The sequence below is a fragment of the Phoca vitulina genome, unplaced genomic scaffold, assembly GCF_004348235.1.
Source record: "Phoca vitulina isolate PV1807 unplaced genomic scaffold, GSC_HSeal_1.0 scaffold48, whole genome shotgun sequence".
In the NCBI taxonomy this organism is placed as follows: domain Eukaryota; kingdom Metazoa; phylum Chordata; class Mammalia; order Carnivora; family Phocidae; genus Phoca; species Phoca vitulina.
In genome coordinates, this window is record NW_022589751.1 from 11,623,477 (window position 1) to 11,636,855 (window position 13,379).

The following is a 13,379-nucleotide window of genomic DNA, read 5'->3' on the forward strand; positions in this document are numbered from 1 at the left end:
GGCCCGCCCAGACTCAAGGGAAGGAGATAGAGACCACACCTTTCCATAGGAGGTGTATCAAGGAATTTGGGGCCATGTTTTAAAATCACCATACCGGTATTATTCCCTAATTCTAGATGAGAAAATAGAGACCCAGTAGAGGTTAAATGATTGGCCCAGGGTCAGTTTCACAGAGAGTAGCTGGGATAGTTACGGGGGAAGTTTGGAGGAGGAAAAAAGACTTCTAATTCTTTTGATTCCAAATTCTCATTCTTTCAATTAGATTATTCAGCCTCTTTCAGCTTAAATATACTTGCTAATATGTGAAAGTTAAAAGAAAGAAAAGTTAACTAGCTTTGTGTTTATTAGGTAACTTTCCTAGAAAAGAGACAGATATAAAAGTATAAGGTTTAGGGGCGCCTGGGTGGCTCAGTCGGTTAAGCCTCTGCCTTCAGCTCAGGTCCTGGAATGGAGTCCCATGTCGGGCTCCCTGCTCAACAAGGAGTCTGCTTCTCCCTCTCCCTCTGCCTCTCCTTCCCATCACTCGTGCCCTGTCTGTCTCTCAAATAAATAAATAAAATCTTTTTTAAAAAAGTATAAGGTTTGCATTTGTAAGAGCTTGTACACAAACTTCATATTTTAAGGAGGTCCTAAGATGAGTTCAGTCCCAAGATGGGTCACACAGCAACTTTGTATAATTTTCTCATAAGGAAAGATTTCTGAAAATATTCCAGATGCTTAACTGGGACTTCATTTGTTCTCTAGGAAAATCTCACCTGGCCATTGTCCAGAGGGTGAACAACGAGGGAGAAGGAGACCCCTTCTATGAGGTGATGGGCATTGTTACCCTGGAGGACATCATAGAGGAGATCATTAAGTCAGAGATTCTGGATGAAACTGACCTCTACAGTAAGTACATGGCCTTGGCTCTTGTTCAGGGTCATCCCATTTCTTCTGAAACTCTCAGAGCTGGCTTAGTTTGACACACTGTGTGAAAGGGTGACAGGACAAGCCCATGCATGCATTGCTGTGTCAGCCCCCAAATTTTAGGTGCTGGCATGGCAAGATACCCTGGCTTGAGGCACCCTGAGTCACTGAGAACATGCCAGCTAAATGTTTACCAGGAGGGAACCTGTGGGAACTGAGCCAAGACTGAAAAGGAGACCTCCTGCTCCTGGCCTTTGGATGGAAAAGGAAGTAAAGGACACTAAGTGTGCCTGGGGTGGCCACTCTGCCCTTGTTTCCATCCCCTGCTGCCCCGTTTTTTTTTTCTTTTGTTTGGTTTTGGTTTTGTCTCTTCATCCATTAGACGCAGACCCCAGCACTCCCTGGGGTTGCACTCACAGTCCGCCCCCATCACAACATCAGCGCACGGCGGGGACCGTCATGAGATGGCCCACACACAACCTAAGCCAAAACCTTAAATACCCCTTCTTCAACACTGCTCTTCTCCCTCACGCTTTTCCAGCCCTATAGCCTGGTTTCTCATTCTCCCTCCCCTCCCCTCCCCTCCCACCCATGCCCCCCCTCAGGAACAATATGGCCTCTATGCAGACAGTGACTGCTTTTGGTTACTGAGCTTTATCAGAGCTTTGCTGGCAGACATTACAAAGGCTTGCTCTGTCTGTGGGATGAGAGGGTTATCTAAATCTATGGGAGTCCCTAGGCCAGGAAGTGTTTCCTCCTCTGAATTTCACTTCATGAGACAGCAGTCCCTTTCCCCTACCTCAGCTAATTCGTTCCATCCAGACCCCTGTCCTTAGCTTGCTGGAAGCAGCCATTCAGAAACCAGCTCCCAGTACAAAGAGCTTTGATGCTCTAAGTCAGTGAGTGGTGCAGAAAGACTGCTTCCCTTTAGACTTAGAAGAGATCAAACCCAAAAGGTGGGTCAGGCCCTGACAAAACACAGGAAGAGTGTCACAGTATCTGGTATTGCCCTGATACCCTGGCCAGGCCCAACTTCTTCAAATAGGGGTTAACTTCTACCTCCCCCTTTCCCTTCTCCCTTCACCTGTGCCCACTGCTCTTGATTTAGAATTCCCAGGTATCTCAGTAGATCTGTTGGGGAAGGCATTCACACTGGTGTCGGGGGCTGATAGTAGTGATGGTAGTCTAAATGAGTATGCTCCTCCTCCAGCATTTAACAACCTTAATGCTCCAAATAGTCACTATTAAAATAATAGGAATGAAGAGGGAGATGAGGAATGATTCTCCAATGATGAAATGTTAAGTGGCATTCTGATGGAGGAGGGAGTGGGGATATTTAGGCAAACATGTCCTATAAAGCAGAAGGTTGCTCATCAGTGAGAACAAAAGAATTGATCGGATACATATATTTGCTGCTCTCTTGCTGAGCAATCCTCTTTCTGGAGGAGAGGGTTAGCGCTTTCCTGCGCTTATAAATACGCTGCTGGCATGATTCCTTAAGAGCTGTAAGAAGGCCAAGGAGCCAGGAATACTGTGTTTCTTCTCACTTGACCCTGACCCACAGGACAGCTAGGTCTGCATCTTGCCACTGTTGCTACGCAAGCAAAAGGAGTGTTAAAGCAGCAACCCAGAGTCCAAGATAGGCCCACAAGACCGCCGCATGGTAGAAGGGTGCTTTCTGTCCTCTAGAAGGAAACCCAAACAGTGGGGCTGAAGTGAGCTCCAAAAGGAGAAGAATACCAGGGAGCCAGATTCTGGGGCCCTGGTTCCTTGTCCCTGGGCTTCATTCCCTTTAATGTCCAGTGCATCCACTCAGCCTGCACTGAAAGATCCCCCCAGCCCTGTTTGTCTACAGGCCAAGTCTGGAGAAAACCCACATCCCTTTCCCTGCTCCCCTTAGCACTGTGAAATAGGCAAGACATTTCAAAATTTTACTCAAAACTAAGGGAAAGCAAAAGACACCTGACCAAATAAAACATTCCCTCTACCCGTAAGAAAAAAAAATTTTTTAAACAAGCTTAAAAAAAGAAGGGAGAAAAAAATTAAATTGGAAAAAGCAGATTTTCTCCATCAGTAGCGCAGGCCAGCTAAAGTTCCCCTAGGTTTTGCCTGAGGGCCCAGCCTAGAGAACGCAACTTTGTAAGTTAGAGGGCTGTTCCCATTCCTTCTCCTTTCTTCTTCCCTTGATTTTTTTCTCAATCCCCTCCCTGGGGAGAGGCTAGGGTTGAAGCAGGAGAATTGTGAGTGGAAAGAGGAGGTGACCACCTACATCCCTTGGGTGACATGCTTTAGATACTGCCCAGGGTGTGGTTTAAATCCACAGGAAGAGACCTGGTGAGTCCAGCTCTGGGGACAGGAGAAGGGCAAGAGGCGGAAACCCCCTGGGCTCTGCCAAACCCCTTGATGCTGAGAAAGCTAGTCCCTCGTGTATGAATGCCATTTTGTAAGCACTTCACAGGTAGGTTCTGCTCGGAGTCTCCTAATAACTGCATGGGATGAATAGAAGCGTTATCGCTACTTACGAACCTCGTTGTGTAGATGAAAACAAGCACACACTGTGTCTAGAGAGGTTGCACAGCTGGTCAGGAGGGGAGTGAGCACTGGAACCCCGGCCTCGGGGTTCAGGCCAGCCTTTCCCTTCTTCCACCCCACACCACCTAAGAGTAAATAATCCTGCGACCCGGCAGCGTCTCCCACCTTCTGTCCCTTAGTAGCATCCTTCTGCTCCCCGGGGAAAGAGAGTCATGAGGTCACCTACAGTTGACACATTGCAGAAGTTCATGGGATCCCAAGGGATCTCTCTGTCCCATGTGACTATGGGAAAACTGATTCTGAGATGGCCGCCGTCTGTCCCCTGTGACCCTGCAGCCGACAACCGGAAAAAGCAGAGGGTCCCACACCGGGAGAGGAAGCGGCACGACTTCTCCCTGTTCAAGCTTTCCGACTCGGAGATGAGGGTGAAGATCTCCCCACAGCTTCTGCTGGCCACACACCGCTTCATGGCCACAGGTATGGCCCTGCGTCCCGCTTCCCGCCCGTGTCTCCTCCCCAGACGAGAAAGCAGAATCTGGAAGGGGAAACCCGCACCAATCACGTTAGTACCTCGCAACCTAATTCCAGTGCTCAGCAGAGACAGAGAACCACTGTTCCAGGGGGAGGGGGTGCCGTAGGTTGGGCCGCAGGAGGCCACATACTGTCCTGTTCGGCCCCAGGCCTGATCTTCTAGGGCGGAAGTGAGTACAACTCAGCTCTGCTTTTCTCTCTTCTACTCAAGAAAAGAGCTAAAGAAACCACTGCTGCTCTTTTCCCTTCCTCCCCTTGCTTCCTGGCAGGAGCCTGAGGCCGAGTGCCCCTGAGGATTTGCTGAAGAGGGAAAGGCCCTGTCCTACTGGGCAACAAGGCCCGGGTTACTGGGCAACAGGTCCCTCCCAGGACCAGATAGGCTTGTGAGCTACAAGTTCTTAAAATACAGAAGTCAGTTGTGAATCTTGGAATCTTCAGAAAAAAAAGAAAAAAATGAGGATCCAAATATAAACTTCTCCTTCTTATAAAGAAGATAGTATTTGTCTTTGAACTTTCTAGTCTTCTCACCCAGGCCTAATTAAGGTTCTGACTTAGAACGATCACACCCATGACTAGGTTCAATTGTCAGTCCAACATCTATTTATTGAGTGTCTTATGAGTGCTAGTACTGTTCCAGGTGTTAAGAAGTAGAAAATTTTAAATTGGAGCTTCTTGAAAGTAGTTTTCAACATGTTTTCTAGTCGTGATTACAGATTTCTTTTAACTACTGGCTGCCTGTCACAGCAAAACAGCTGTATCTGTTCATAACATAGCATATAATAATACCTGTTAATATGAAAATGTGATGCAACAAGGCTTCACATTTTTGGGAACGGATCACTTACATAATTAACTCTGTATTAACTTGGAATTTCATTTCATTCAACAGATAACATGTCATACCAATAAGTCAGGTTAAATTCTCTGTGTTTCATTTGATTATAGCATTTAAGGCCTTTGTTGTTTACATGGCTTGCTTATCCATGCTCTTTTTACCATTGCTTTTTTTTCTTCTTAAACCACTTAATTGAGGTAAGATTGACATACAAAAAGCGATACACATTTAACGTATACGACTTGAGGACTTTGGAGCTAAGTATTCGCCTGTGAAACTTACCACAGTCTCTGCTATAAGCATATCCATCACCTCCAAGAGTTTCCTCCCACCCTCTTTATTTATTACTATTTTTTCTATGTTAACATAAGATCTACCTTCTTAGCAAAATTTTAAGTATACAATACAGTATTGCTAATTACAGGCACTAAGCTATGCAGGAGATCTCTAGGACTTATTCATCCTGCATAACTGAAACTTTGCACCGTTTGACCAATACCTCGCCCATGTCCCCCTCCCACTAGCCCTGGCTAACCAGGGTGCTACTCTCTGCTTCTATGAGTTTGACTGATTTATTACTTTTAAAAGATTTTTTGAGAGAAAGAGAGAGCATGCACAAGGGTGGGGGAGGGCAGAAGGAGAGGGAGATAGAATCTTAAGTAGGCTCCAGGCCCAGCGGTGGAGCCCAACGAAGAGTTCAATCTCACAACCCTGAGATCATGACCTGAGCCAAAATCAAGAGTCGGATGCCCACCGACTGAGCCATCCAGGCACCCCCAGTTTGACTATTTTAGATTCATCATATAAGTGGTATCATACATATTTGTCCTTATGTGTCTGGCTTATTTCATTTAGCATAATGTCCTCCAGGTTCATCCGTGTTGTTGCAAGTGGCAAAATTGCCTTCTTTTTTAAGTCCACACTCAAATTTAAATAACATCAAGAAGAAAATTAATAGCAAGACCAACATTTCCAAAATGGTGACCCGTTTTCTCCAGGTTGCCAGCACAGGGACACGTATCCGCAGAGGGCATGGGGAGAAGCTGAGATGCACACTTGGGTGGGAGGCCCCACTACCCCCACCTGAGAGACTCACAAGAGCCCTGCCGGCTTGGTGCCCCGGAGCATGAATGGAGGTGGCTGTAGACACAAGCCCTGGTTTGCCCATCCTGACTCCTTCAGCTGCTTATTCTTCCTGCCTCCCTATCTCCCCTAGAAGTGGAGCCCTTTAAATCTCTGTACCTTTCGGAGAAGATCCTGCTCCGGCTCCTGAAACATCCCAATGTGATCCAGGAGCTGAAGTTTGACGAGAAGAATAAGAAAGCCCCAGAACACTACCTCTACCAGCGCAACCGCCCCGTGGACTACTTCGTGCTGCTCCTGCAGGTGAGTGGGGGAGTTAGAGACCCTCCCAGGGCGGGACGAGGGCATTTCCAGGCTGGATGGAGAGGAAGGGCTGTGCCTCCTCAGTGCCAGGTTCAAAGCCTCAGCCTGCTACCTCAGGGCAAGGCCAGTGGGGTGGGCATTTGTCCATGACCCGCAGAAGGGGCCAGGTGTGACTGGCCAGTGTCCCAAGAGTGGTAGGACCTTGATGGCAGTTAGTCTGACCAGTCAGCAGTGTTTATGGTGGGGTGGGGTGGGGACTTCTCCAGCAGAGGGGTTCTGGGACTACACTTCCAAAACTGTCGTCCTGCAGAATCCCAAACACCCCGTTGTCTGCTTAGACATCCCCAGGAATGCAACGGTCTACTACCTCCCAACCGTGTCTGTCATGCTGACATCTCACCATGTCTGACTCCCAGCCGCTCCTTGCTCTGGAGGTGCAAGGAACACTTCCACTCTCTCTGCCACATTTCAGCCTTTGTAGCCTCTCGAATCTTCTCCTCCTTAAGAGGACCAGGGAGGGAAGAAATGATGGAATAAAAGAGGCACAGCATCTTCCCAGTGCTCACATAAGTACCATCGCCTTCTGCCCTGGGTGCTTGGATAGGCCTGTCATAAACACATGTCACATGTGGTTCCAGCTTGTGACGCCGCTGGCTCCCTGGCCCGTCTCCAGCATTGGCCCTGTCACTATTGCCCATCTCTTCACAATAGAATCTTACAGACCTTAAATACAGGGATTGCCTTAAAAATCTTAATTAAGCTCAGTTACCTTAGAAGGGGCCTCTCTTTGCTCACAGTCCACCTACAGCCTGTCTGCTCCGACCCTGTGATGGGCCTCACACCCATCCTTCCATGTAGCCTCAAAAAGTGACCTCCCTTCTCCAAAAATGGAGTCCCACTCTTCACTGCTGAAAATCAACAAGAGTCCCATTACATTGTTTATATAACATAATGAACCCATATAACCTACTATCTTATGCTTCATGTAAACGTAACCATTTTCTTTTTTTTTTTTAAGATTTATTTATTTATTTATTTGTCAGAGAGAGAGAGAGAGGTAGAGAGAGAGCACAAGCAGGGGGAGCAGCAGGCAGAGGGAGAAGCAGGCTTCCTGCAGAGCAGGGAGCCCGATGTGGGGCTCGATCCCAGGACCCTGGGATCATGACCTGAGCCGAAGGCAGACACTTAACGACTGAGCCACCCAGGCGCCCCAAAGTAGCCATTTTCAAATAAAAGTTGGAGGAAGTGAAAGGTAGTAGCAAGAGTGTAGGTTCAGAAATGGGAAAGATCTGGCTTTAAAATGCCAGTATTGCTGCTTTCTAACTAACCTTGACCGAATTATTTAACCTCTCTGAGCCTCAAATTGATTCATCTGTAAACTGGGGATAAATAAAATGAAATAATAAATAAAAACTGGGCCTCCTAGGGTGGCGGGACGGAGTGAGAGTCTGTGCAGCGCACGTAACACAGTAGCAGCCCACAGGTCCAGGCTACAGGCAAGCCATTAGCTACCATTCTTCCTGGTGATGAATTAAACCAGCTCTGCACAGAATCTGATTTTCTCTCAACCAGACTCAGAGATGGTCTAATCTCAGACTAAACCAGGCAGCAGTGTACGGGGCCCGGGGCTAGCTGGGGCCAGGACATTCATCACGGAAGGGCCATCAGAACATGCAAAGAGAGTTGGTTATGCAGGATGGGATGCTCCTTTATGAACTAAGCAATTAATGTGCTGCCAAGGGCTGCTGAAGTCGGAGCTGCTATTTTTGAAATGGGTCCAGATAGACTTCACATTTCCCTGTGATAAGAACTTAAGTCCACCTGTTATCCAGACAGAAGTGCTTAGGGTTGTAGCCAATAATAGAACTGGAAGTCCTCATACATGCCCTCAGTGTACTTCCTTCTTTCCCCAGGGTAAAGTGGAAGTGGAGGTTGGGAAGGAAGGTCTTCGCTTCGAGAATGGAGCCTTCACCTACTATGGTGTCCCAGCCGTCATGACTACTGCTTGCTCAGGTATTCCAGTCCCCAGGCCAGAGCTTCTTGGGGGAAGCAATGGGATATTGTGGAAAAGAACATCTGGGTTCAAGTCCTGACTCCTTTTAGGGACTCTCTGTACAAGCCATTTGACTTGCTAGACTTTAGTTTCCTCCTCTGTAAAATGGGTCTAAGAGTCCTTTCTTATTCAGGGAGTTTGTTTGTGGAAGTACATGGTAGACTGCAACATTATCAAGTGCCAGGAGTGGATAGTGGTATTTTTCTGTATGAAAGGACAAGTTTATTTTGCTTTTTACACTTCCATTTGATTGCCTGGTTTTTGCGGGGTTAATTGGTGCTGGGGCTGGGGTGGAGGAGGGGGCATTCCCATAAGAAGGGGTGTGTTCTGAACTGCATCCTTCTGTCCTTAGATAATGATGTGCGGAAGGTTGGAAGCCTGGCTGGATCCTCGGTCTTTCGTATGTATCTCTCAAACCCCTCCCCCATCTGCCCCCATCGTGGTCCTGCCTCAGCCCACTCTGGGGAGCTGGACCGAGCACTTTGAGCCTGGCCTGGGGCTAACCCAAATGTTGGCAGCCTCTTTGTAATGCTCTGCCAGGAATACTGCCTCCTGCCAGGTACCCACCGACCACAGGCGCTTCGTTGCTGTGTTTGGAATGTCTTCTGCTGCTTCTCTGCTCATGTGCAAGTGACGAATGACAGGGAGGGAAGCTGTGAGGGGAGGGGCCCCGTTTATTGTCACCTGCCGGAGAATGCAGGCAGGTGACTGCGGTGCTCTGGTGGAGGTTCAGCCTTTCCTTCTCTGCTAGGATATAATTCACGCACTGGCCTTCACTTTACCTGACACGGGTCTGTCATTACTGTGTCAGTAGGAAATGCCCACAAGGTCTTAGGATGTAAGTTCCAGGCTGGCACGGTATGTGGCTCACCTGCTTCTCTTTCCTCGTCACCACGTCTTAGCTGGTGGAGAGCTGGCTGCCAGCTGGCTGTGCATGCTCATGCCGGGGGCTGCCACAGGGCTCATGGCTGGTTTGTTCTGCCCCTTCCGTGCTCTACCTTCTCGCTGTTTCCTGTGTGGAGTTATTGTACTTGTGTTTAGAAGGCATGGCATTTATGGGGATATAAGCGTGATCCAGAAAGAATTATTTCTCTAGATTTCTTTTTGATTCACGGGTCTGAATTTTGCATTGCTTTCAGCTATTAAGTGTTTATAGCGGGGGCTGTTTTCATGACAAATGGGGTATTTTCTCTCATCATAAAAAAGATTTTATGGAGTACTTTCTATTGGGATTTATCAGAAGATCTCAAAGCTTGATATCACAATCCCTGGCACAGGAAAGGTAGATACCATTTTAACACAGAGAAACTAAAGAATTGACTTGCTCCAAATTACCCAGTAAGTGATGACTACCCGGATGCATTCCCGTGTCCTGGCTAGTTCACACAGCACAAGGAAATACAGATTTGAGACCCATCATGTTCCAGAATGCAATTTCCATGTGGAAATAGTGGAACAATTTACAGTGTAATTCATACCCTAGCCGAGCAGAAGGCTGAAATGAAGTTGAAGTACCTCTCCATACCCAAGGCGTGGCCCAACGTGAGCTGAAGATCTATAAAAGTAAAGCCCTGGTACATTATTACACTTACATAAGCCAATGAATCTCAGACAAGGTTGGTGAAGGAAACATCATCATCTTAGAACAAGAACTCTGGATGGGTGAGGGATGGGCTACAGGACCACGGAAGTTTTGGTTCTCTAAAGGAGATTTCCATCCATCACATTAGGGATTGCTCAGGGTGAAGTAATTCCTAAGATTCTGAATGTTACCTAGACATGGGACCCTGTTCTGGCTCTTTCAGAAGACCAAAAGATGGGGGAACAAAGAGCTACACGAGGCTCCCAGCCCACCTAATATGGATGAACTTTATTCTTTTTAAAAAGAAAATTATTTAGAAAGTTGTGGGAAGTTGTTACCTGGTTTCCTCCATTCCTTCCTACCTGTCTCTAGTTCTTTCTATCCATTTCTGCCTCCATTTTGTCAGTGAGACAGGAGTAAACTTACAACACTGATCTCTCCTTCAAAGCTGGTTAAAAAGGAGCATTAGACTCTTTCCCTCCCCTCACTTCTGAGCATCTTTATAAATCTTCAGAAGGAGAAAGAAATCGAATTAGCCAGTAGGGGTGTGGAGACATTTTCCATCGTCCCCGCAAGCGCTCCCCACTTAGCGGAGTACAGTGTAAAATATCCACCAAGGCCGCCACACCCCACAGTTGTGCCAGGTGCACCCCCTACCCAGGGTCCAGCCACCCAGCATTGCTCACGGGCAACGAACCTCAGCCTGCAGTCAAAGGAGAGCATAAGGCAGTGAATTCTTGTAGGGTCTCGGTCTAGCAAACTACCCCATCCTCGAAGCCAGCCTGTAGCTTTATTAGCCTTTGAGGGAGATAAATGGGATGACAGGTTCGCCAGAACACTGGCCTGGGGACCTAGCCTCAAAGTCGAAGTTGAGGTTATCAGTTAGACCTTAGTTTTTCCTGTGCAGGGTAAAGGGAACACAGCCAGCCCCGTCTCCTTTCTCTTGGATCTGATTGGCAGGGACCCCAGGAGGATCACAGTGAGCCTGGGAACTCTGAAGGAACCAGGCTTGAGCTCAGGGTAGAAGAAACGGATGCCCACAGGGCAATGCAGGCAGGGAGAGGCTTGTCTCCTACCTGTTTGGTGGGGTGTGCATTTCATTGGCAGCCCCGGAAGCTCTAGGATGCTTCTTGAGACTGTGGGGTTTCTTATCCCGGTACGTCTCACATTAGGAGCCCATCCCGATATTCTTTGACATCTGGTGTCAGACCAAATGATTATCAATCAGGTAGGTATAAAGCTCCCCGCTCCCCTGCGTGTGTGGGTAATATCCGTACAATCACCTGGGGTGGCAGATAGGACCACGGAAGTTGCCGATTTCGGTGTGCTGTCACCTGCAGACTGACTTCCTTTAGTCCCCAAGGAAAGGCTCTCCGAACAATTAGGTAAGAGAGAGGCAGACAGATTCCCAGACAGAAACGCCCCCTCGATCCAGCAATGCACAGTTCGTGCCCAGCACTGTGACCACGGGGGAGCCCCTCGGAGGCACAGGCAGGCTTCCTCCCGCTGCCCCTGGCAGGAGCACGCACTCTGCTTTTAGCCGCCGTGCAGGCGGGCAGGGCCCTGTGGCGGTTGGGAAGCCCTGGGGGCGAGGCAGTGCGGGACTCCCAGCATATTTGCGGGTTCCGAGAGAATGCTGTAGACACACGTCATCCCCCCCCTCCTCCCAGGGACCCTGCCTGCTCTTGTCAGCGGCAGGTCGAATCCCCTCTAAGATTACTGCGCATCTTTTCAGAAGACTTTCAGCCAAGACTGTTTTATGTTCCTGTTTCTGGAGAGTGACTTTGTGAGAGGATTTGCAATTTCCCTGTTTTCAGAGGCAAGATTCCCTTTTGCAGAGAAATGTGACTCCGTGAAGACTCAAGAACAGACTGACTCACACACTTTGCTCTTTGTCTTTCTCCTTTTCTGTTTATCTTCTCTTTCGCAACTCACAAATCCTTGGCCCTTGACTCTTTAGTGCCCGTCTCTGTGTCTCGTACCTTCGCCTTCAGCAGAGGGGACTCTCTGGCGGGCTCCCCAGGTAAACGTGCGTGGGTGTGTCGGGTCTCCATAGATTCAGTGGGGTGTGCAAGAGGCCTTTGGTCTCTGTCACTGTCCTGCAAGAGAACTAGTCTCTCCCTCAGGCAGTGCCAGTTCTGAGGCATAGCACATCCCACAGATAACACTCACTGGCACATACAGCCTGGGCATTGCCGAGTCAATGGTGTCACTTGTGAATTTAGCTCCCGGAGATGTCTCTGTGTATGTACGGGGAGAAATGATGGGGTGAGGGATGGGGTGAGTTCTTGCTCATCATTTGTCTCACTGCAGAATGGAGAGATGAGGAGTGCAGCAGGAGAGGAATAGAAAGAAACAAAGAGTACCATTCCTTATTGCTATTTTCCCTCCACCATTCATTCTCTGTGGCCTCTGCCTTTAGCTGACCATTAACCCATCCTCATCTTCCCCGTAATGTTACTCTCTGGTGACCGTATTCTCCCTGGCCTTACTCATACAAAGAATATGTGTAAAACTTTCAAAACGACTTTTCATTAGGTTTAACCTCTGTTGTTAATGAAATAAAAGTTGCTGGGTTTCTTTTTAACTGGGTCAGGCAGCTCCTCATGGAACTACACAGTAACTCGAGGGTTGAGAAGAATGTAATAAATCTAAATAATCGATGAAGTGTTCGTATTGTTTTCATGTCTAGAGGCTGCTCTCTTAGGCTCATGAAACAAGTAATGACCAAACCAAGAATTTATCTGTTAAATTGCCCTGACGTTAGAATGTGAAAGCACAGTCCAATTCCCTGCACCCCCCACATCTGTCTCCCTAACCCGGTGCCCCAGTAGGATTCTGAGGCCCCACCATAACCTCAGCCAGCAAGAATCCAGCTATGTGTTGCTATCTGTGTAGTAGACCCTCAACTTCCAAAAACGCTATGTCCTGAGACCTCAAACCCCCAAGTCTGCTGCTTCAGAAGTATTTGTGTTGACTCCTGCTTTCTCCCAAGTCACATTTTTCCCATCTAAAGCCATCTGGTTCCCATGTTTATCTGTACAAGACAAGTTAATCACCTTCTCAAATTTCACCAAGGTTTTCTCTCTCATTTAGTGATTTTCCACCAAGAAATAAATTTTTTCTTGCTTTGTGAGAGCTCATGCCTTCATCATGACTACAGACCAGCATGGTCAATGTGGGATGCCAAGCTGGTGCCTTCTACCAGCTAACTGGTCTACTCCTGCCAGCTGGCAGAATGAGAAATGACCACATCATGGACCATCAAGATCCTTCACATGCAGGGAGTCTTGGTGAATGAAGAGTATGCTAGGAAGTTTGAGTGGAGAGGGAAGGTTCACATTTTTAAAAAATATTCAACCAAAAGGATTAAAGCAGGCATATATTTTCCTTTTAAATTATCCTCAGTTAACCAGACAAACCAGTTCTTTGTAACTTTCCGGTTAAAGGAAGGTTAATTCTAGTTCATTGATATTTATTACGAAAAACTTGATGGTAACCCAGCATCAGACCAAGATGAAGGCGACTTATTCCTGCTGTGACACGTCCCCTCC

General features: G+C 47.7%; 1 protein-coding gene across 2 annotated transcripts in view; it reads left to right on the forward strand.

The window, feature by feature from the left end:
- CNNM1 (cyclin and CBS domain divalent metal cation transport mediator 1) overlaps positions 1-13,379 on the forward strand; it is a 59,480-nt gene that overhangs the window by 23,920 nt on the left and 22,181 nt on the right. Inside the window, exons 2-7 of one of the 2 annotated variants that reach the window (XM_032432361.1) lie at positions 745-888; positions 3,775-3,915; positions 6,021-6,190; positions 8,104-8,203; positions 8,596-8,643; positions 11,786-11,848. In XM_032432361.1, the coding sequence (XP_032288252.1) occupies positions 745-888; positions 3,775-3,915; positions 6,021-6,190; positions 8,104-8,203; positions 8,596-8,643; positions 11,786-11,848 (666 nt within the window). The remainder of the gene's footprint in view (positions 1-744; positions 889-3,774; positions 3,916-6,020; positions 6,191-8,103; positions 8,204-8,595; positions 8,644-11,785; positions 11,849-13,379) is intronic. The other variant, XM_032432362.1, reaches the window with a different exon arrangement.